Here is a 24,148-nt window from a genome sequence, read left to right as displayed (position 1 = left end):
AAAGTTTGAACACCCCCAGTCAAATTCCATGGCTCACTGATTTATATCTTCTACAAAGCACACACACTTTTAGTGCACAATTTGTTCATGCAAATAAACAATAATTGTGCATTAAAATGTGCAAAGTGTGTTCTTTATAGAGGAACTTAGAAAATGAACTAACTTTAATATAATTTGATGAGGGGTGCCCAAACTTTTGCTGTAAATTCTGAAATTCTAATGAAACTAAAGTGCTTAAGGAACTTCGACACTGAGGAACATCTGGATCCACACTTGTCCTTCAGAGTTAACAACTACTTGCGCAATTTGAAATAAAAATGTCAACAATTCTTTGTAAACATTTCCAAAAGCTTTTATTTCACTGTACGCCTTATTTACACATAAGCTTAAAAATATAAAAATAATTCTGTGAATTATTATCCAGTCTTTAAGTCCACCACCGTTGCCAATATGGCAATGGCTCAGATGTACCCAATGATGTCACTGCATATTATGGGCTGTCGACTGCCGGTCTTCATGAGGGCGCTGAACTGGTAGAAGTCCGTGTCCAGCTGGTGCAGGCCGGTGTGTGATTGGTGGAAGAAGGGTTTCGGAGTCTGAAACCCTACAGGACACGACATCCGTTTCGCGCATGTCTCCGCCGACTTCCCTCGTCCTTCCATTCCCTTTGACCTGCCAGCTAGTTTCCGCCTCATATTGACCAGGAAGTCTTTGGCTAGTTTGCGACTCGGGTTGGGCTTTAACTCGGCCGAGTCGGGACACTCCGGAAGGTCCATCCAGTTTTTTATGAGGTCCGCAAAGCTGTTGTCCCCCAGCACCAGTGGTTGTCTGTTGCGCCCTCTGGTCAGCAGAGATGTGGTCCAATCTTCTGGCTCGCTGGCTTCAAAAGAAGTCCAGCGCTCCAGGCAAGCATCCGAGGTGGATTTGGGCCGGACGCGGTTGGTGCGGACGCAGGCTGAGGACGATACTCTGACATTTCTGGTCCTCCGCAGCACCACGCCCTCGTCCTGCCACGATGCTTCAGAATATCCCGAATCAAAGTCCAGACTTTTCTCGCTGCAGGGGGAGCCACGGGGCAGACGGCCAATGCCGTCTTCCTCATCCTCTTCTTCCTCCAGTGGACTGGCCAGACAGCAGGCCGAGTCGTAGGTGCTGCCGTCGCTGGACTGGGAAATCTGCAGACGGCTCAGGTGCTCTCGCTGCTTCTCTCTGCGGTGGCAGGCTCGGGTCACTGCGTAGGAGCGTTTCGGGGGCTCAACAGGCTCCCGTATCTGCTTCAGGTCCTGCAGGGAGCGCATCATGTAGCGCATCTGGTCCCGGAAGCAGTCGCCTGAATCTCGCACGCACAACTAAGGGCAAAATAGAAAAAGAGCGGTTAGAACTTAGACGTAGCCAATGAGTTTGTGCAAACACAGCTATAGACACAGTGCAAAAACTCGATGTGAAAACACCCTAAATCAGATCAATATATCTAATATGTCTCATTTTGAGGTGGTTGCAAAAATTATGATTATTCAACTTATTTCTGGACATTTTTTACTTGTTTTAAGTCAATTTGTCAAGTGAAATTCCATTATTTCATAGGCAGATAAGTTTGTTTTAAGCATTTCTTTCTCAAACAAGCAAAACTGTGCCAACGGAATACAACACTTTCACTACTTAAACTGACTTAAAATATGTAACTAAGTTATGTAACAAGGTAAATAATCTATATCCTTATTTACATCCTAACAACATTCTAAAATTGAGAAATATTAGACATATGAAGACGATTTAAGATGATTTCACTTGAAAATGCAGCTATTTCTGCATGGAGACAAAATGAGCAGAAAAAAGGGACTTTAAACTTGTGATGTGAATTCAGATGACTGATATTTGAGGGTTTGGACACACAAATGGACAAAAAAGATGGGTTAGAACTAAGGGTGCACATTTTGACCATTTTTTATTTTTGAGCATCTGTAAAAATCAATAAATGGACATTTGATTAACGCTTGCCCAATTTCAACCATCATAAATAATGACTTTCCCCACTTTTAAACTTCAGTTCAGTTGGAAACATCTTTGTTTTTGATAAAAGTACTTTTTCTTAGCAAAAAATGGTTCTATGTAGCACCCTAAAACGTTCTGTGACTTAACAAAAACAACAGCACAACCCCTTTTGTTGCTTTATAGAAGCAAAGGGTCCTTTAAGGAACCATACACAACAGTTTCCACCATAGAGGTACCTTTTCTGCATTCAAATGGTTTTTGAGTTGCCGTCGTTCTTTACATAACCAGGAAAGTATTGATCTGACGCACTGAATGTACAGCCAAAGCTGCCAAATCATCATCAGTATCTTTTTCAGCACCACATTTTCTCCCAAATCCCCAAGATGAAAATAAAGACACCATTATAATGATTTCAATGGCGCCTGGAACGTTTAACCGAATGTTCGATTGCCTCTGCTCACCCCTACTTAGAACAAAGCAGCATGTGAGCATACAAGCCCCATAAGTGAGTAATCTTTCCCTTTGATTCACATAAAAGGAATCCTAAGTTAGTCCTTACTTAGAGCAGCTGCGTTTAACAAGCCCTACAGCAAATAACCGCAGAACATTTGGCATCCATATAAAGACAATGAGGCACTTTAGTGGGAGAAAAGCTAAACAACAACGCGAGTGTCTCGAGGGAGCGGAGTCAGAGTGTGATGCATGCAGACACATCCGCGCTGGCTGTGCGAGCAGGATGCGAGCGAAGTACCTCCCTGCCTCAGGAGGAGAGGAAAAGGTGGAAGAAAAGTGAAGCGTGACGCATCCCCCAACCCCTAGCCCGCAGGAAACAGGGTCAAGGGAGGAAGTGATATCATTTTCTAACTACTTTGCACAATGTGGGTCGGAGTTCACGGCGAGGGATGGGGATTCTTTCTTGGAGGCCGTGGCTGTGATCTGGAAAATGGAGTTCTACCAAACAACAAGCCCCAAATGTACAGTAGGAAAAAGCAGCGGAAAGCTAAAAAATCTGAAAATCTGAAATCAAAACACACTGCACTGTTATGACTCATAGTTTGGAAGCCACCCGATCACTAGATGACCACACTGAAACAATAATATTCCCCTCCCCTTCCTTTTCGATAATGCTAGTGCAGTCAGGGGGCTTTTCAAAGTCAAAGAGTCACTAAAAAAACCAAAGAACTCCCCAACTTCTCCTGGACCTGCTTTGCTTTCACTTGCAATTTCTCCTACAGGTCATTTTTAGTGGAATGCCACTGAGTGCATTGGTATAGGTAATGTACAACCTGTGGCGAGGCTTGAGGTGCAGTTGAGGGGACCACTGACCACTCCGTGCTGTTATCACAGCTGTGCGAACTTAAGCATTTGGCTAAAAGGAGAGCGAGAGGGTGCTGGGGAGCCGCCAGCGGTTTGCTTAAGGCCATGAAAAATGTATACAGTTGGGTGGAGGTTGCTTTGCTTCCAAACAAATTCCTCCCCGATCATTCAGATCCATTGCTGCAGTTCAGCTCAAGCCCAAAGTTGATTCTAAAGGGACAGCAAAGGAAATACACTGGAACAGTCCAGTGAGAAACCTCAGTGAGATCAGAAGGACTAGAAAGCTTTGCGTCTTGCATGCGACTGCTGCCAGAACAAAACCTAGAATCTCCAAAATGGGAACTTTACAGGAGAAGGAAAAAACATAGCTTACTTTTAACGGAAGTCAATGGAGCCAAACTTTTGTCCAAGTAATTTTGGGCTGTTTCTTTTGGTCCATTCATTATGAAATTCACAGACAATGTAAAGAGCAACAGACATGTTCAAATTATGTCAAATGACAATGGAGATACGGGATTTTGTTCCGACAGCAGTGATATGAAGCCATCAGCTGTCAAAGGGAACAGCTCTCGGCTGGTGCTGCAATTTGTCACCCAAGGGACAGACTTGGCCCAAAGTGCTGACCATTAGGTGTGACAGCATGCATGCCACATGTTTTGCTTGCCCAACCATCACATCACTGGTTCTTAATGGGTTCTTTTCATGCTTAAATGGTTCTCTGCATGGTGAAATGGTTCTTCAGATTGATGGAGAATGTGTTGTATATGGTTGTATACACTTTTAAAAAGATGGTGCTTCAAGGGTTCTTTAGGAAAGAAAATGCCTCTATATAGAACCATAAGTCAAAGAAGCCTTTGCATGATTAAAGGGTTCTCTCATGAAAGGGTTTTTCAGGCTGACAGAGAATGTGCTGTAGATGGTTCTGTATGCAACCTTTTTGAAAATGGTTCTATATAGCACCCAGAAGGGTTTGATGCCCAGCTTTTAACAACAGAAGAACCGTTTTGGGTGCTAAATAGAACCCTTTTTAAAAAAAGGTTGTATATAGAACCGTCTCTAGCACATTCATGCACATTTTCCATCTGAAGAACGCTCATGATGCAAAGAACCCTTTAATCATGTGAAGGATTCTTTGACTTTTCATGGTTCTATATAGAAGCATTTACTTTACTAAAGAACCCTAGAAGCTCTATCCTTTCTAAGAGTATATAGTTCTTCATCTTGGTTCTCTATTGTTACAAGCTTGACATTGTAAACCTAGAAGAACCCTGTTTGGGGCTATATAGAACCATTTTCCAAAAGGTTCTATGTAGCACCATATTCTCCATCAAGCCGAAGAACCATTTCATCATGCATGGAACCATTTAAGCATGAAATGGTTCTATACAGAACTTGTGGTTCTATACAGAACCATTTTCTTTACTAAAGAGCCCTTAAAGAACCATGTTTTTAAGTCTGGACTCTCTGCCTGCATAAACAGAGTCGTTTTCAATGCATTCGAGAGACCAGAAGTGGAACAAGTCAGTGAAGTGAGCTGGAATGATGTCACATTTAAACTAAGGCATGTTTGTTATAAACAGCAGCAAGAAAGGCTGTAAAAATGTATCAGACGCCAAAATACAGACTGCAAAACAGAAACCAACGTGCTGTGTAACAGAAAACTCACCATCCTCTTCTCTTCTCTGCCTCGATATGATGAGATCTGGATTAATCTGAGAGAAAACGGTGGAGTTAGTCATCTGTCTCGGCTTGTTTCAGTACGTTATAATGTTTAGGTTCTCATTAAGGTTCCTTCGCATCTAAATACTCACTTAAGTGAATGTAGTTCAGCGCTCTGAGCTCAGAAAGCTGGAAATCCTCTGACCAGATGTGCGTCCAGCTCCTGTAAGCGGCCCATGCGCGTTTGGTCTGAGAGGCAAACAGCGAGCGATTTTTGAGCACCGTTGGTTTCCCGTTACTACAGTTTCAACCAATGAGCGCTGCGCAATGCGCGCAGCCAACCAATCAGAAACGACCTGAAAAGTGAGAGGGCAAAAACCTAAAACTGATGCGGATTTAGGCTAATAAAGATTACACGAGTGATTAAAATGCTTTTTTTTTATTTTATTTGAGATTATTTATTTTATTTTTTAAAAGTCCAGCTAAGGGCTTACTGTATACATATATGATGGTTTACATTTTTTTTGTGGTTTATATTATATATATATATATAATATATATAATATATAATATATATATATATATATGTTTGTATATGTGTGTATATATATATATATATATATATATATATATATTATAATATAAATGTAATGTATATCAACAGGCCATGGAAAACAGCATTTTTGACCATCCTAGTCCTCTATAACTAGAACAGAAAGATTAATCATTTTTACAATCACAATTTTCAAATTGCAAGAGCTGCGATTTTTATTGCAGCCTACATTACCAGCAACGTTGTCTTGGCCAGTTTTAAGTGAGGACATTCAAGCTAAAAATATGGGCTGCAAACTGGCTGTAGATGAGTTAGACCAATCAGAAGCAACCATACACCATATGTACAACCATATGTTGTGACATCACAACCACAACTAACTGGCAGTCTTGGCATTTAGCATTGAAATAAAGTCATTAAATATTAAAAAAATATATATATATATATATATATATAATGTGTGTGTGTGTGTGTGTGTGTGTGTGTGTGTGTATTGGTGTTTTTATTATATTTTGGTTGTTTTGTATTATATTTTATAGTTTTATTTATTCCAAACTAATTCAGAGATGTGTTTGACGTGATTTAGTAGACTGTATAGGACGTGTTTGACAAAAGTATTTATTTACTTATTTACTTATTTATTTGAACGTAAAGTGTTTTGTTTATATACTGGGTGAAAACTCGGAGCGTTCATTCTCCGTAATTCAATACCTGCTGATCTGTGTTTCTCATTTTATTGCTTGTTTACCGTGTATTATGCTGATGACCGAACGTACAGTGGACACAGCCCGAGCAGATCCCCGTTAGGAGAAGCCCAGCGCGCTCTTTAGCTGCCACCGTGTGGCCGCGCGCTGCTACTGCAGGCCTGTTTACAGCGCTAGGCCTCTTCACGGCTCTTCACACGTCTCCCCCACCGGCTAGCATCGTCCATTTCAATGCAAAGCAACCGACCTCGAGCCCATACATTAGTGTGCATACATAAACACAGCTCACTGTTCACAGTGCATGAGCCACAATACCTTGACACATTCCAGACATTCCTGTCCTCAGAGGCCTGTGATCAAAAGTGCAAAAGTGGCGCTAACAGTGCTGCAAGACACTGCATGTCTGTTAGCCCTACACTCTGGCCACATTTGACACCACTTGCATTGTTTGACTGCTTTACAACACCCTTTAATTTGATCAGCTGGAATGATAAACTTGGCAGGGGGTCATTCAGTAGGCTCAGAGGGGCGAGTCCATGACTGAGGTGCCTTAAGCTTTTTGTAGCTCTTAAAAATTCAACCATTATTTTAAATGATTTTTCTACACTGAATCTAAGAAAATGTGAATTTAACAGTCCAAAAAATGCTAGCATCTAAATAGCATCCATGCTAACTGCATGAGGACACAAGACATACTAATGACTTACATATATATATTATATATATATATATATATATATATATATATATATAATGACTTTATTTCAATGCTAAATGCCAAGACTGCCAGTTAGTTGTGGTTGTGATGTCACAACACGAGTGTATGGTTGCTTCTGATTGGTCTAACTCATCTACAGCCAGTTTGCAGCCCATATTTTTAGCTTGAATGTCCTCACTTAAAACTGGCCAAGACAACGTTGCTGGTAATGTAGGCTGCAATAAAAATTGCAGCTCTTGCAATTTGAAAATTGCGATTGTAAAAATGATTAATCTTTCTGTCCTAGTTATAGAGGACTAGGATGGTCAAAAATGCTGTTTTCCATGGCCTGTTGATATATTTTAAGTTTTCATGTTTTAAGATATTTGTCTGAAACATGGTTGTTTCTCAATCACAGGGCCACAATACAAGTCCCTGTATGATGGTGCATAAAGGCAGCTTTGTCAGTTTTTTGACTATTGACTCGTGAATGAATGGTGTGAAAATTGTGTTGTAGAAACGTTCCTCATAACTTGCCACCATTCTGTTGATATTTTATGTTCACTGATATTGATAAGTCATATATTGTGCGGTAGGCCTCAAACATAGCTGTGTTGAAAATGTCCCAAAAACATTTTTTTAGGCAAAAAAGAAAGAGTGTTGCTTTCCTGTGGACTTTCATGCGTTCTAGTGATAAATAGGTGGACACTGAGGTGGAAAAAGTTGAGAATCTCTGTTGTAACAGACACTTTATCTACCTTTACTTTACATACCTATTTGTAAAGGCAATATCAGTGGGACACAAATGGCACCCCAACTGTGAAATCACCTAAATAGTGAAGAATTTACTCACAGAGCACCTTTTCCAGTGCTAACAAACCAGAACGGCTCACATTCACCCTTCCAGAATAAACGGCCACGTCCATTTGCCTGCAGTTATTTGCAGCCCTGAAATTTAAATGCAATCCAAGTGGCACTTCCATGCTTTGGAGCCTTAACAGCTAAAGCTTTGCATTTGAATACCAATTTCCATTATCCTAAATGGATCTCGCATAGAACAAGACAAATGGCTTAGACATGTCTATTCAATTCATTCAGGTACAAGTGTTCTCAGAATGGGTTATCTTAACCTGCTGTTCACACACCTTCACTGCATGTAGACGCTGCTGTTGAAAGCACTCGGGGGTTTGACGGTATGAATAAAAGGAGAGATGTGTACTCGTTCTGTAGGGAACGTACGTCTACAAAATGATGTTTTGGTCCAATAGCCAATTAATAGATTTTCCCAATGCCAATGAGACAGTAATAATCTCTGTAAACATAAAGGGGAATTCCACTGATCTTTCAAAATTTCTGCATCATTAAATCCATTCAGTGTGAAATCAAATTCTAAAGTAACTTAGTGTCAGAATTGTTCACAGTGGTGGTGATAGGAACCAGACGTCTGAAGAGTTTAATGCCTCTAGAAGCTCCCTCACAGAAAGTTATTATATAAGAAGATTTCAAATACACTGCCTGATACCTGAGACACCGGGTTCTACAAAGTTTTTGGCCTGAAATTTCTTTCTTTTTTTTTAAAATCCATTCTTGGTGCAGAGGTAGATGCAGGGCACTGTAAGGCTTGTAGCCAAAGATAAAATGTTTTCTTCCACTATTTTAATATGATCAACATTGCATATAAAACAATATGAAATATGGTTCACTGGTGGTTTTGGATAGTGAATAAAATGGCTATATTTGTGTTGTAGACATGGTGACCCCTGGTTCCTATCACCACCACTGTAAAGACATCAAGGTCTGTAAGTTTCTCTACAACAAACCATCTCACACCAAACCACTCTGAATGACTTTCTTTGTGTCTCAACGGAATTAATTCTCTCAAAATTTTTCAAAAATGGTGAAACTACCCTTAAAAAACACAGTTTTTAAGAGCAAAAGCATCCAGATCTAATCGCACTGGGCCACAGCACTCTGCAAACAAACTGGATATGGACTCCTTTCTCCTGCACGTGTCCTGTCTTGGGCAGTTTATGTGTTCAGAGTGAACTGCTGCTTAACTATATTAGCAGAAACGAGTCCTGTTAACTTACAGCCTCCAATGCTGGCTTGTCAAAACCTTCTATGATGAATTTGAATAGAATTTCCCAGAGCAAGAGACGCTGATGTGGGACCAGTTTAGGGAACAACATATCTGTATTGTGTAGGATTTTTTTTATTATTTCTTTATTTTTTTTTAACAAACGATAGCATTGTGCTGATACCTTATGCTGCTCAAGTCCTGCTTTCCAGCTATTTCCTTTGCTAGATATCATATCCCACCTGTGTCTAGACTGAGACACTCCTTCTAGACACTTTGTGTATATAACCATTTTAAGATCTTCCCACTTATAATAGACTCCTCAACAGCAGTACATTACTTCTACGCATTCAGCATATTAAACACCAACAGAGCACCAAAATGGTTAAAGTGATAGTTCAGAAAAAAATGTATAAAAATTTAAGCCTGAATTTCATCTGTACATTGGTACAATGTGGCTGCTACACATTTGTCCACGTCATACAGTCACAGAAACCACATAAGCAAGTCTATTAGAGATGAATTAAAGTGGAATTCCACAGATTTTTTAAAATGTCTGCATAAAATAAAGGGTTAAGATGTGAACAGAGTCATTCAGTGTGGTTTGGTGTGAAATGCTACAGTCCAGAGAAACTTACAGTCAGAATTGTTTACAGTGGTGGTGATAAGAACCAGACATTTGAATGCCTCTAAAACCCGCCTTACATAAAGTTATTACATGAAATGGCTATGAATAAACTACCTGATGCCTGATATTTATAATAGTTGTGAGATAAGACTGAGGCCTAAAGTGTATCAATTCATACACTGGTGGTTGATTACATGCAGTTCACTGCAATGCACAGTCGTCTCCAAAGAACACTGATTTCACTATTTTACCATCATTAACATCCCTTATAAAAGCTCATAAGACACGTGCAGGTTCACTGGTGGTTTTGGTTAGTAAATAAAATGGCTATATTTGTGTTGTAGTCATGGTGAGCCCTGGTTCCCATCACCACCACTGTAAAGAAGTCCATACTTTTTCCCCACCGAAATTGAGAAAATTTAAAGAATTCCACTTCAACAACTCAACATGGTTTAAGATAAGTGTGTGATGATTCAGGTATGCGGTTTGCCTTATGCTAATCGGTGGGCTATAAGCTTCCTTTACTTGTTAGCTACATTAACCTCGTAGCTCTAGTGCAAGACTAAAGAAGCAAACTTGAGACACCAACAATGTTTAGGATGATTAAATACATTTGTGCTAACAGTTAAAACTAGGTTTGTTTTTTCAGTGAACTATTCCTTTAAGCTGGAATGTCTTGACAATGTTTGCAAAAAATCCCACCTGGGTCATTTTCCATTTGGAGTGGGAATCCACGTCACAGAGGTTGCAGGGCTTAATAAGATGCTTAAAATATTAGACACAGCTCCAGATGTCAGTATGTACATTTACAGTTGACCTAAGATTAAATAACACTTTTCCTTTATGATTCTCTGATTTTCCTATTTTTGTCCTGTTTCATAGTCACTCTGCATCTGTAAAACAGCTCGTCACAAAACTGATTTTCAACATTTGAGAAACCATTTTTAATATAAAACAATATTTCTAAGAGGTTTAACTTAGGAGTTTGTATAAAACAGATTCACTTTTACTGTTTACTTTCCATATCATTAATGTTATACTACATTTAAAAATATGTTTTTTTAAAAAATTAATTTGTCACAGAGATTTCAGTCACTGGTGTTATCAGGACTTATGTTACATTTTAACACAGTGTTTTCAACTCTACTAACCTGCTTCTTTGGGTCGAGGCTCATCAGAGAGGAAGCAGATCAAGGCATGAGAAGGTGAGTCACACTCACGCACTATATTTCATTAATTTATTAATAATTTTGTTTATCAGGCAGCTCATAACTTCCATGTGTCACTAGTGTCATGAGCTTTAATGCCTGGATAATTAAATTTTTGCCAAAATAATGCCAAATATCATTTTTATTACTGATTTTAAATACTTGCACAAGGTCACCTGACAGCCAGTGAGTCAATTTACAAAATCCTCAGTTTTAACCAGAATGGAGTCACAGTCACACCATATTCATACAACACCAGTGACTGTAAAATATGTTTGGAATTCAGCTCCTTTTTGCATATATGATAACAGGAGATGTTAATGGACATATTAAGATTATTTCGTTTTAGGATGAAAGAAACTGATTTTTAAAAAATGTATCCCCCTGAATTCCCACCCAAATGGAGAACGACCCACCTATGAAAAGATTCTGAAGATCATGCTGCACTGAGACATTAATTCATGGCAAATACAGAAATAAGGCTTCTCATAACACAAAGCAAAAGAATGCGACAAACACTCAGAGGGTTCACGATCGTGAATCAACTTTTATTTTATTTTAAAACCATTCATGGCATTTCATATTCATCAGAAGACTGTCCCCCACTCTATCCTCTCCTACAACCATCTTCACTTTTTAATTCTTTATTTTGATACTGTGAACTGAATCAGCGCTAAACTCTACAGACAATGTGAAAACTGGAAGTCAAGGCACAAAACAGAGAGAGCGAAAGAGAACGGGGGTCGGGAACACGAAAGGAAAGGACAGTGAAAGACAGGTTTATGCAACTTACATATTAGTCACAATTGTACAGTGTTTATCAAAGTGAAGCTAGGATTTCAGACGTTAAATGCAGCAGAGCGCTAACTGCTGAGGGCGTGTTGCGCCGAGGCTGAACCAGAGCAAGCTTTTTTTTTTTTTTCTTCTTCTTTTTTTCCCTTTCGATTTTTTTGTGGTCCATCATGCAGTTGAGCCGGGAATGTGGAATCCACGTGTTAAGTAAAAAAGCAAAAGCCGTTTGGATTTCGGTCTGTGCTCTCGCAGCTTTTACAAAAAGAAGCATCACACAGTTAAGTTTAATAAAATTTTGCGCATCTGTTAAAGAAAAGGAAACTAGTTTATATATCAAAGGCTTTACCCCCCTCCCCTTCTTTTGTCCCATCATACTCAAAAACTAAAAGAGGTCAAAGGAGCAGGAGAAACATATCTGAAAATCATTGTTGCTTTTTTTGTTTTTTAATCTAAAGAAAATAGCTCCTCAAAATGAAAATATTTACAAAAAAATAATAAAAATTAGGTGCAGGAGAAGGTGTTTTGGAATTCAGTGACTTGGGATTTTGCAATTTTTTTTCTTCTTCGTTTTTTTTGTATATCTCGGTCCTTTTTCCCCCGCAGTATCACATAAAAATTCAGGGTTTTCCTAGATGTATGTAGGCAGTCTGGCATTGTGCTCACCGATGCAAGTGCAGATGCACCACCCAGCCGAGCTTCTCCTGGAGAAAGAATATAGAGGAAAGAAAAAACATTGAGAAAAAAGTCACTTTAAAGGGCCTTATTGTGGAAAACTGAATTTACCTTGATGTTTCACAATAAAAGACTCTCATGTATGATGTATGTAAGCACTGTTACATTTTTATACAGTCCATATATGAAAAATAGGCTGCCAAAACAGCCCATTTTGAATGTGTTGTTTTTGTGATGTCATGAAAAGCAATGCAGTTCCAAATATCCGCCTATTCAGCCTACAGCAGTTTAGCTCTGCACCTTGAAGCTCCCATATTCTCTCACTTTTTTGAAATACAAGTCGATGAAATACGAGTCTGATGTGATGTGTAACAGTCCATATAAGGAAACTACTCTGCAAAAATGGCCTGTTTTGAATTAATTGTTTCTGTGATGTCACAAACACCAACACAATTGGCCATTCACACTGAAGTTATAAGAAGTGTTTCAGCCTGGACTGTTTCTGAATGAGACACAATACAAGCCAACCAGAATAAAACTCATTTGCATATATCAGTCTTGAAGTCGTAGTAAACAGCCTCTTTAATCTCTGATGGATAAAGATAGGCTGAAAAATGACCATTTACCAAAAACAAACAAGTAGAAACAAAGTCAAATACATGAAAAATGTAGGATATGGGCCCTTTAACCCTATTAAACAGAACATCTTACTGGTGATATGGTCAGAGACTTTGAAGATGTGACCAATCACATTATTGATGGGAAAAGCAGATTAAAGGAGAATTCCACAGATTTTTTAAAATGTTCTATGTTTAAGATATACAACAAAGTCATTCAGCGTGGTTTGCTGTGAAATTTTCAATTCTAGAGAGATTTAATTCTGCATGAAGCTTGAACAATCAGTGGAATTCCCCTTTAAATAGCTATTTCTTTCTTGTTTAACTGTATGTAAGTATGCGTATGTGTAAGTGTTAACCTTGGCATCGTCCTTGGTGACGCCTTCAGAAAAGCCCACAGTCCTTTAGGTTGTTTTTGATGATGACGTCAGTGACTGCGTCAAACACAAACTGCACGTTCTTGGTGTCGGTGGCGCAGGTGAAATGAGTGTAGATCTCCTTTGTGTCCTTCTTCTTGTTCAGGTCCTCAAATTTAGTCTGGATGTAGCTTGCCGCTTCGTCGTATTTGTTGGCTCCTGAATAAGAGATGATATTGATGGAAGGGTGAGACTTTACTCTGATAAAAGCTGTTTACATCAGCATTTAAAAGTCTGATATCACTGTCAAAACAGTATAGAACTAGTTTAGTTGAAAGTAAATGTGTTAAATTATTCTAATATGCCAGTCGTGTGCAATCAAATGATTAGTAGGAAGCTAGGGAACTGTGAAATTAAAATACATTAAGAAAGTTAAGCTCAATTTGAGATGAACAGAGCAATAGATGATTCTAAAATCAAAGAACTAAGTTATATTAATATGACTATCCTGATCGATTCATATGTCAAAAGTATTTAAAAGTGGTCATTAAATCCCGAGGAGAAACTACTGTAAATACATCATTACAGTACATTATTTATTCTTTAATAATATAATCAACTTTTTGAAGCCTATAACACCTGGAATACTGAATAAAGCATCCTAAAAACCTTTCAGTCTCAGGTTTACTTTAAGTAAATATACACTGTAAGCTATCATTGAATAAAATAACAAAAGGTACTAATACGAAAGGTGATTGTGAACATTTAATACAGGCTGTTTAATGTATGGTGATGTAGGTTATTACAGTACTAAAGCTGTTCTTTCTCTAAAGGCTACAGACCTGAGTACTCAGGGAAGCAGATGGTGAGAGGACTGAGTGGGATCTTCTCCTCAAACAGGTCCTTCTTATTGAGGAAGAGGATGATGGAGGTCTCCGTAAACCATTTATTGTTGCAGATGGAGTCAAAGAGCTTCATACTCTCATGCATGCGGTTCTGAATAAGAAAGAACAGAGAGAGAGAGAGAGAGAGAGAGAGAGAGAGAGAGAGAGAGAGAGAGAGAGAGAGAGAGAGAGAGAGAGAGAGAGAGAGAGAGAGAGAGATGCGTTTTAATTAAAGCTAGTGAAGACGTTATACAGTGGAGTGGCCAAAAGGTGGTGCTGTTGCTGTGGGTTGGGGCACTTGCTTCTGTCCTCTGTTCATGTGGACTTTTAGGAGATAAAACATTAAGGTACCATGTGGTCGCCTTGAACAATGAAAGATTTAAGTCTAGAGTGAAGGAAACTCCAAGAGCGTCAGAGAACCACACTCTTCATCCTCACCATCTCCTCATCCTCAGCCAGCACCAGGTCGTAAGCGCTGAGGGCCACGCAGAAGATGATGGCCGTCACCCCCTCGAAGCAGTGGATCCACTTCTTCCTTTCTGACCGCTGGCCTCCAACATCGAACATCCTTCAGAGAGAGAGACAGAGAGAGAGGGAGGGAGGGAGAGAGAGAGAGAGAGTCCTTGTTCAGTTGTTAATATTTCATGAGGCACTTAAAAGAAAACAGTACCTATGACCTTCTTCAAGCATTTTATTCAGGTAACAACGGCATTAAAGCGATAGTTCAGCCTAAAATCTAATTTACATAATTTTCCCATTAGCCCAGAACATGTTTGGTGTCCTGTGTTTGCTTCTTTTGTTTGCCACTGGAGCTACTAGGCTAATGTAGCTAAGAAATAATGGATGCTTATACCCCACCAATTAGCATCATGGCCCATACAGTCACCATACAGTTTCCTCAGGCTGTTGTCCCAACTAGACTTCTTACTACAGCTGTAACTTCTATTATTTGTTATGTTAGCCTTGCAGCTTTAGTGCAAATCTAAAGAAGCAAACATGTATTATAGGGGTGGGAAATGCTATAAGCCTCACAATACAACATTATCATGATACTCGTGATATTTAAAGGTTTGCGATCTGCTAAGTATTGCGATGACTAATTGTGATTTATTGCAGTTTAGTAAATGATTCCTCCAAAAGTAAACTTAGTTTAATATAACAAAGTTTGTTTGTCTCAGTTTAGTTGACAAAAAAATCAACTTTCAATAACACTGTCCTTAACTTTTTATATTTAGAAGATGCTTTTATTCGTAAGACAACATTCAAAACAGGCCTTAGCCTTCAACGCTTAACAAATGCTTTGATTCAGAGCAATCTAGATATATGACAGCGGCAGTATACATACTTCAAACAAAAATGACGGTTTGAAACCAAACCACATATTTTTGACCAAAGTGATGCATGGTCGTACACTGAGGTAGAGGTGGGCAATACTGCAAAAATATAATGTTGGGAAACTTTCATGCTAAATGTCAAGATGTTTTTATTTTTTCTGACATCTGATAAGTTGGAACGGCCAAAACGAACCAGTAGTGTCACATATAAAAACACTCAAAACTATGAATACAATGATTTGTAGTCAGTGTTTTACACACTGTGCTGCATTAAATCCAATTAAACAGGGTTAATGATGCTCTCTTTTTAATGAAACATGCAGTTGTTCAGTGTTCCTTAAGTACTGACAATATCCACAATATGCTCCAAAACGCATAGTGTTACAATTGTGAAGTAATTTATCATGATAATGATAAACATCATCATACTGTCCAGCCCTACAGTATAGTGTGCGCCATTTGCTAAAAAAAACTCCTAATAACTGCTTTGTTTGTTTTGAGACCTCCGCCCGACCAAAATATTGCAATATTATACTGTATTGATTTATTATCTTGCCATTAATATATTGGGTGACAGATCACATTTGAGATAAGGAGGGGGAAATTGTGTAAGTTTGATTTCTCGCTGAACTACAGCTTTAAACAACTTGAAAAAAAATTCTTGTGCAACTTTGCAGTAATCTTCGTCTGCCAAGTGATTATATTCCTTCAAGGCAGTCTGTGTACACTGGACGTCTGTGATCCATCTGTCCACTTGTCCAGTCCAGCCTTTATTTCTGGTGGCATTTTCAGGAGAAAAGTTTCTATGGTTACAGGAAGTGGGACAACAGACGAGGTGACATTTTTTTTCCCTCCTTCTATTGATTGTTGTCATGTATTATTCATCACGCCAAGCAGGATGACAGGAGGCGATGCTGTGAGAGGGGCGGAGGTCCACTGAGCACTTGGTTTAGATTAGGGAAATTACAACTTGGTTTATGGCTGGGCACTGTCGTAAATCATACTTGATGGACTTAATGGCGTAAAAGGACAAACAAATCTCAAAGCGGCACTTAAACGGCCACAGCCGGGCAGATAGACGGACAGGGACGCACAAACAGAGGCGGAATAGTCTCTCACTTGAAGTGCAGGTCCTTAAAAGTGAAGTGTGTCTCGACGATGCCGGTGGTTTTCACTCTGGTCCTCAACACGTCCTGCTGGGTGGGAATGTAGTCTGCTCGTGCTATCCTCTCCAGATCATTCAGATAACTAGACAGACACACACAAGCACAATTAGGTCATTCCGACAACCATAAAGATAAATGACTGTGGAGAACAATGAATGAATGTAAATCATTAACGGAAGAAGCGATAAAGAAAAAGCTTGGACTATGGCTCTTCTTCACTTTGCCACTTCCTTGTGTGCGCAATCTTGCATCATTCATGATGAATACAGATATGCGCAGGAGCTCATATGGTATGCATAGAACCGTACACAATTCAATGTGGCCGTGACAATTTTCATTATTCAGCACCTGCCATGTTGGATCATCCATTCAGTGTGGTCTCGGCTATGATTTCCCAGGATGCTTATCATTCCCTCGAAGTGCTGAGCTTTCATTCAAAACCAGATAATCTCTAGTTTTCATCTTGGACGTGCCTCAAGAACCTGCGCTAGCTACACTAAATCCTCTCAAAACAAACGACTCAAGCCATCGGGGTCACGTTGGAAACGTATCCAAAGATAAATCAACTCAAATAGTGTAAACATGTTCAGACCCCACCACAGCTGGCAGCAGGCTCTCTCTCACAGGCCAGAAATAACCCTGTTAGCTCAGTGAGCCATCTCTACAGGACAGGCTACGGTCCTGAACGCTTTGCTAACCGAGACCATTTCTATGGCAACATTGGCTTGCCTCTTTTTTTTTCTTCTTCTTCTCCCCTCCCCTTTCGTTCTCTCTCGTTTGTCACACTGGCTGTTTATACGTGATGCTTCATCGTGCAAGATGAGAGCTGAAAAACACAAGGACGCGGTTCGGGAAAGCAGAGATCTCTCAGAATTATGAAATCGCAAGTCGTGACAAGCTAATATGTGGAGCAGCTGGGTGAGAATTATTTGAAATACAACACCAAGATAAAGCTCACCTGTTATTATGTGTTAATAGGACCCAGAGTAGCATGATGTGGATAAAATACTAGTATTGTGACTTTATAGATTATATTCCTGCATAATGCAATTTACATACACTCTGCGATATATTAAAAAACGGACTGAATCAATAAAAAGACATTATTTTGATCAAAAAAAAAGTTGGACAACATGAATACCCTTTTTCATTAAAAAACCAACAAAAATACTCATCTGGACCTTTATTTGGTCAAGATACGGCACACAGGAAAAACGTTGCGATTGGTTAGCGGGCTACTTAGCAAATTTCATGCATATAAAGCAATTTTCATGATATAAAATACATATCACGACACAATGCACCAGTAGCGCCACATTTAAATACTGGTATCAAAAAATCTGAATGATTTTTGCTCAACATTTCACACAAGTGCACTAAATCCAACTAATCAGGACTAATTATGCTCAGAATTTTGTCAAAAGACTGCATTGTTTATCATGATAACGATAAAATATCATCATATTGCCCTCCTCTACTGTCAAGTGTTGAACATTATGATAACTGTTGACATTAATGTTAGGTGTTTCACACTCCTGTTATCTTTTCCATTAATCATTTTTTTATTGATTGAAGTCAAACAGGTATATATCATAACAACAATCTAGGCCTTCTGCTGCCTGGGGTCATCATTTGGTTGTAACCTCAGATCTTGAGACAGAGGACACCCAGAGAAAAGGTCTGTTCTTCCCAGCTTGGCCAGCGTTTTTTCTCAGCTGTGTCCCCCGTGGCAGTGGACAACATGAACTTGTCCAAGCAAACAGCTCCTCCAACAGCTCCTCCTGCTCCCCAATCCTATCCATTTGTGACACCACACTGAACCCATCTGTCTGGGCCGAATCAGCGATTCCACAGTAGATTATTTAAGCTTTCTTTCTTTTTTGTAACTGGAAAACCGCTGGGTTTAAAGAAAACTGACAGGTCATCTGTTTGGAAGTTCATAAAACACACAGGTGCCATGCAGACCACTGAGCTTGTAAGGGAATAGCTTATGTAAAACTGACAATGAGGCTAAAAATGAATGAAAGCTAATGGGGAATCAGTTAGCATGACCTAATTTGCATAATCAGCTTGATTTAACTGCACAAAATTCAGTTTGCATGATCTAATTTTGGCAAAATTTGCTACACGAAGGTTTAAAAAAAATCCAAAATGCATGGCAAATTCCTGCCATCGTAAGACTGTCAACCTGTTAGCATAACAGCTAGCAAGAACTTACTAAAGATACTATAGCTTAGTTAATAATACATCTGGTTTTGACACAACAGATCAGTTTTGGTGCAGACTATCAGTCTTCTGCTTCTATGGTGCCTCCAGCTTGCTTCCTGGGTGTTTGGATTATAAGACCGCTAAAGCTAACTGAGTCATATTTCATCTGCTACTCATCAGAGATACTCACAGATGTTATCAGAGGTTTGCTCTGATAAACATTGGTGGATAAATTAAAAAGCATCCATGTTTGTACTCTTGACTTCGAGCAATGCTTGGACCACAAAAGCAAGGCTGTAGTGTTTCTGAGCAGGAAAATGAACTATTGTGTACATACAACATCACAGCTGATAAGATCTGTGGCTCAATCGGCCAAGGGTGTTCGTATCTGCACACACTGGGGAATACATGGGGAATACAGGACTTTGAGACCAAATCAAACCTCTATTCATTTTCCATAGAAAACAACAAAACAATGTAACATGCAATGTATGAATTTAAGTAGGTGTACAAGAAGTTATCACATTTAGAAGTGATAATATTCTTCTAAGGTTAAGAAGTAACTGGTACAACCGAAAAAGAGGAAAACACTTTTTTTATCAGATCAATCTCAGTTAAGGAGACCAGATTGCAAGATCTATTTCCATGACAACAGAGAAACCGCTACAGATCCATTAATTAAAAAATACCGCATGCCCTGAGCCGCACATCCATTGTAATAATATGGATGAAATGAATCGCAAAATGAAAGAAGCTCATTATCTAAATCCCCATTGCGTCGTTTCTCAAGACATTTCATAATTATTCACCCTGATGGATTTGTGAACAACTCGCTGTTTCTCATCTCCAATCTGCCAGCGTAATTCCTGCCTCCTGATTACAGAAATCCAGATTTTGCACAGCGCAGCTTTCCAGCGAGCAGCAGTTGACAGCTGTGTGGGGTAAAGATGGGTGTCACTGCGAGGCAATGACAGCGAGGAGCTTCAGCTGGGAGGCCTGAGGACACGGATGAGCCGCAACTGAACTAACACAGCGTCGAGAGTGACATCACAGGACAAAATCCCCCAGTGTCGAATTAACTCTTACTGTGTTCATTGGTGTCCAGATGGACTTTGTAGGTGTCAGTTATACACTGTGGATTTAGCTGTGCAGAGATGCAGAAAGAAGCCCATTTGTTTTGTTTTGATATCTACACCATTCTTACAGCATAACTTTTTAACCCATTAATAACAAGGCAAAAAGCAGCCGTTTCTGAATTTCACAGAAATACGTTCTCCTTTACTAACGTGTTTTCTCGATGCTGCTGCTGCATTGTAAGTTTGGACACACCAACTCTTTTAGGTTGTAACAATTCACAAAATTCATTATTCGATTCAATACAATCTGGTGGCGTCTCAATTCAATACAGCAATATTTGAAGTGCCTGCAAATGTGCCTTTTGTTATTGTGCTGAAGTTGTTTCTTTTAGTTTATAGAAACAATCAACATTATAACAGTACAATATATTATTTAATAATGCATTAACCACATATGTTCTCTCCAATAAGCTCCACGTAAGAGGAGATTTCCCACCCTGATCTCCAATTTTAAGATGAAGAGGGGTTGATTTTTTCAGATTAGAACCAGTTTGCCCTCATTGTGGGCTTTCTTATTTTTACGGTTTTCCACATTAATCAGAGACCAAAAAATGTATGCGAAAGTGAAAATAAATTAACACACACTCTGTTCATTTGCTTTTGAGTTTAACGTATTGAGTTTAACATTTTGGGTAAAAATAACCAAAAAATAAAAAACATGCCATAACTTTTGTTTTTATTTTTTACATTTTATGCTTTATTTCTTCCCCCATATGTTCAATCATAAAATAAATAAATATTTTAACTAATTTAAATGCAAAATGTTTTTGAAATAATAAACATACACATCAACTTCACTATTTATATTTGTCTTAGAAGCAATTGTCATTTTCGTTTATGCAGATGCCTTTAAAAATAAATTATCCTTATATATAAAAAAATGCATTTACAGTTAGGTGTGTCCAAACTTTTGACTGGTGGGGTATTTAACAAGGCTGATTTTTTTTTTGTATTTTATCTTGTTTGCGACACAGTCTACCATTTTGGCAGAAAATAAAATGGAAAGGAAGGAATATACTTCACACTTCAGTGCCTTTTATTTGTTGTTTCCATAGTAATCACATTATGAATGTGTGTGCATTCTTGCTTAGAAACTATCGCAGTGCATCCAACAATAAGGGCAGCTTCTTTTATACAGTGATAGAAAACACGGCAGAACAAAGAAAGCTCTTTCTACAAATTCGTTTTACCATAACCGATGTGGACATACACATCCACCATCTACTCAGGGGAGTGATTTTAATCAGTTAAAGAAGACATGGACAAATACTCTGAATGGAATGGTGCCAATAGGTAAGACAAGGTCAATTTAGGCCACTCTGACTGATGTTTGTGAGCTTACGTTATACTAGAAACAAATAACTGCAGCACACTGCATTTCTAATTAGATGCATAGACTTGGACCGATAAGAACAAGGCCAGTTTAAAGCACTAGAGTGCTAGATGACAAACGCTCTCAGAGCCTCTACCAGCAGTGTGTTCTGGGAAACAGCAATCTATTTACTCTCATTTTGTCTTCGCTGAAGTTTTTTTCCCTCTTTAATCATTAAAGTAAATGAGAGAAGAGTGGATCTAGTTAAGCTCCAGGCTGTGGCAATGGATGGCTCCTTCTGCCATCCAAATGAAAAATAAATGCACAGGAAGGAAGGAATGGATTAGGGGTTGAGAGAGAGAGAGAGAGAGAGAGAGAGATAGAGATAGAGAGAGAAAGCAAGAGAGAGAGAGAGAGAGAGAGCAAGAGAGAGAGAGAGAGAGAGCATGGCAGAGAGAGAGCTGGAGTCTCTCATGCACATTTACATTTACAGTGGCAGAGGTGGTGAGGTGGTAGGGGAGGGGAGTGAGAGAGAGAGAGAGAGAGAGAGAGAGAGAGAGAGAGAGGGAGAGAGAGAGAGAGAAGTGCAGGTACAGCGTGCATGCTGAGTAGTGAGGGATGGAGGAAAATGGGAGGTGTTTTTTGCTGAGTAAACACATTCTGAGCATCTGGCCTAGATTTGAAATGCAGGTAATTAGCACAATATTTTGCTTCACAAATCCAAAGGTCAAAACATCCCCCCAGCTACCAAGTCAGCTTCTTTTTAATGTACGTTTAAAATATATTTCTGCCTGTGCAGAGACTCATCTCTGTGCATAAGGTCTTCAACAATCTCCTTAAGAAAGATACAAAAATAACCATGAACAAATACATTCTCCGTTAGTCACTCATTACTATATTTATCTATGAAATTCTGATCTTACCGAAGGCTGCAATATGTAATATGTAACCAATGAAATCCAGGGATGCGTGCAATGAGCAATCAGCCAATTTATTACTTTTAGATGATCTGTATTGCAATCATATGACATAAATAACATGAGGCACGTAAGAGCACTTGCACTGCTGCTGCTGCACCTGCACTAAAATGCTGTAGCATAATTATGTAGGATTCATTGCACTAAATAGCCACACTGCAAAAAATCGTATCTTGTCAAGTAAAATTATCTTCAATCTAGTCGACATATCTAATATTTCTCATGTTGTGACGGTTGTAAGCTTCTAATAAGATTATTTACCTTATTTCAAGTAATAAGTTGCCTTGGTAACGCTGAATGATGGTGCACACACAGTGAAAAAAAAGCACACGAATTCCAATCTGAGTGTTCACATTAAGGTTGCATGTGACTGGAAGGTCGCCGGTTTGATCCCCAGAGCTGACAGGACAGGACTGAAGTGTCCTTGAGCAAGGCACCTAACCCCCAACTACTCCCCGTGCACCGTGGATAGGGCTGCCCACCGCTCTGGGCAAGTGTGCTCACTGCCCCCTAGTGTGTGTCTTCACTAGCGTGTATGTGGTGTTTCACTACACGGATGGGTTAGATTGCCGAGGTGAAATTTCTCCATTGTGGGACTAATAATCTAATCTATAAGATTAGATCTGAGTCACATTAGGGCAAAAAATTGGCCACTTCAACCTTTTAAAGTGAACATAGCCTTCATGTTTTTTTCAACAGGAAAATGATTTTCCATTTAAGAATTTAAAATGCCGTTTTGACCCATTAAGAAGTAAATAATATTATTTATATCATGATTTTGGGTAATAGAAAGTCCTGGCGATGTGCTAGTGGGTTTCACACATTCATTTAGCCCACACATTGTGAAAAAGGCCATAACAGGGAACACACTTCCCCACTCCTTTTACAAATAAACCAGTTTGATGTAGCATGTAAACACTACATCTAATCCATGCAGTACATATATGGAAACTAAGCTCTAAAAAAATCCTAAATTCTTTTTATGATGTCACAAAAACCATACATACATATTTAAAAATGTCCTCACATTTACTCTACAGCAGTTTGGCCCCGCCCATTCACACTGAACAAAGGAGTGTTTTAGCTCTTCTTGAATGATGCACAATACAGGAGAGCCAATCAGAACAGAGCTAATTTACATACATTAGTCTTAAATGTACAGTAAAAAACAGCCTGTTTAATTCTAAGAGATAAGGAGAGGTTGGAAAACCACACAAACGTTTAAGTGGACCTCAGAGTAAGAAATAACATACTTTAAAAAAGTAGGATAAGGGCCCTTTAATATTGTACAAGGCCTATCGCAATCACAGCACTAGCAACTACGTCATTCATTTCTAATGTGCTGCCGCTGCCCAGGAGCGGTACATGATAAAAGTTCACTGGTCTGCACAATGTCAGTGTTGTGTGGTCACTAAAGGGTCCGTATCATGAGTGTGTGAGGTGACCTCACTGCAGCCAGCCACCTTCCTGCTAACAACAACAGATGGAGAGCTAACATGCCAGAGAGCTCGCTGTTTGAAACTGGCCCTTTCTAATTATCAGTGTATGTGTGTGCGTCTATGTGTGCAAGCTGACAGTGTCAAAAGTTACCTCCTGTTTGGAGAAGAGCATGTTTTTTTGCTAGATATTTTGCTAGAAATTTCTGCATTTTAAAAAATCTGCATAATTAAATAATATAGATCCAAAATAAAGTAAGGCAGCCAAACGATTAAAATGATTAATAGCGATTAATCACATTAGTTTGTGTAATTAATCGCGATTAATAGCATTTGTCTGATTCGCTTTAATTTAACCGTAAAGGAAACATTTGTCCATTTAAAAAGCAGTGCATTTTGTTATAGCTTCAGTGAGTTACATAA

General features: G+C 39.0%; 2 protein-coding genes across 2 annotated transcripts in view; both read right to left on the bottom strand.

Moving 5' to 3' along the window:
• Positions 1–334: 334 nt before the first annotated feature.
• Positions 335–5,215, bottom strand: inka1b (inka box actin regulator 1b). The gene is made up of 3 exons (XM_036571323.1): positions 5,121–5,215; positions 4,976–5,021; positions 335–1,349 (listed from the first exon to the last, which is right to left on the bottom strand). The coding sequence occupies exons 2-3, from the start codon at positions 4,976–4,978 to the stop codon at positions 462–464; spliced, it is 891 nt and encodes a 296-aa protein (XP_036427216.1). The 5' UTR covers positions 4,979–5,021; positions 5,121–5,215; the 3' UTR covers positions 335–461.
• Positions 5,216–11,362: 6,147 nt separating this feature from the next.
• Positions 11,363–24,148, bottom strand: part of gnai2b (guanine nucleotide binding protein (G protein), alpha inhibiting activity polypeptide 2b) — a 95,253-nt gene continuing 82,467 nt past the window's right edge. Inside the window, exons 5-9 of the mRNA XM_036571322.1 lie at positions 16,610–16,738; positions 14,595–14,724; positions 14,115–14,268; positions 13,276–13,491; positions 11,363–12,328 (exon numbers count right to left, since the gene is read on the bottom strand). Coding sequence (XP_036427215.1) covers positions 13,301–13,491; positions 14,115–14,268; positions 14,595–14,724; positions 16,610–16,738 — 604 coding nt within the window. The 3' untranslated portion in view covers positions 11,363–12,328; positions 13,276–13,300. The remainder of the gene's footprint in view (positions 12,329–13,275; positions 13,492–14,114; positions 14,269–14,594; positions 14,725–16,609; positions 16,739–24,148) is intronic.

The sequence above is a fragment of the Colossoma macropomum genome, unplaced genomic scaffold (assembly GCF_904425465.1).
Source record: "Colossoma macropomum unplaced genomic scaffold, Colossoma_macropomum, whole genome shotgun sequence".
Taxonomy (NCBI): Eukaryota; Metazoa; Chordata; class Actinopteri; order Characiformes; family Serrasalmidae; genus Colossoma; species Colossoma macropomum.
Note: the sequence above shows the minus strand (reverse complement) of the source record. Positions and strands in the feature narration are given on the sequence as shown.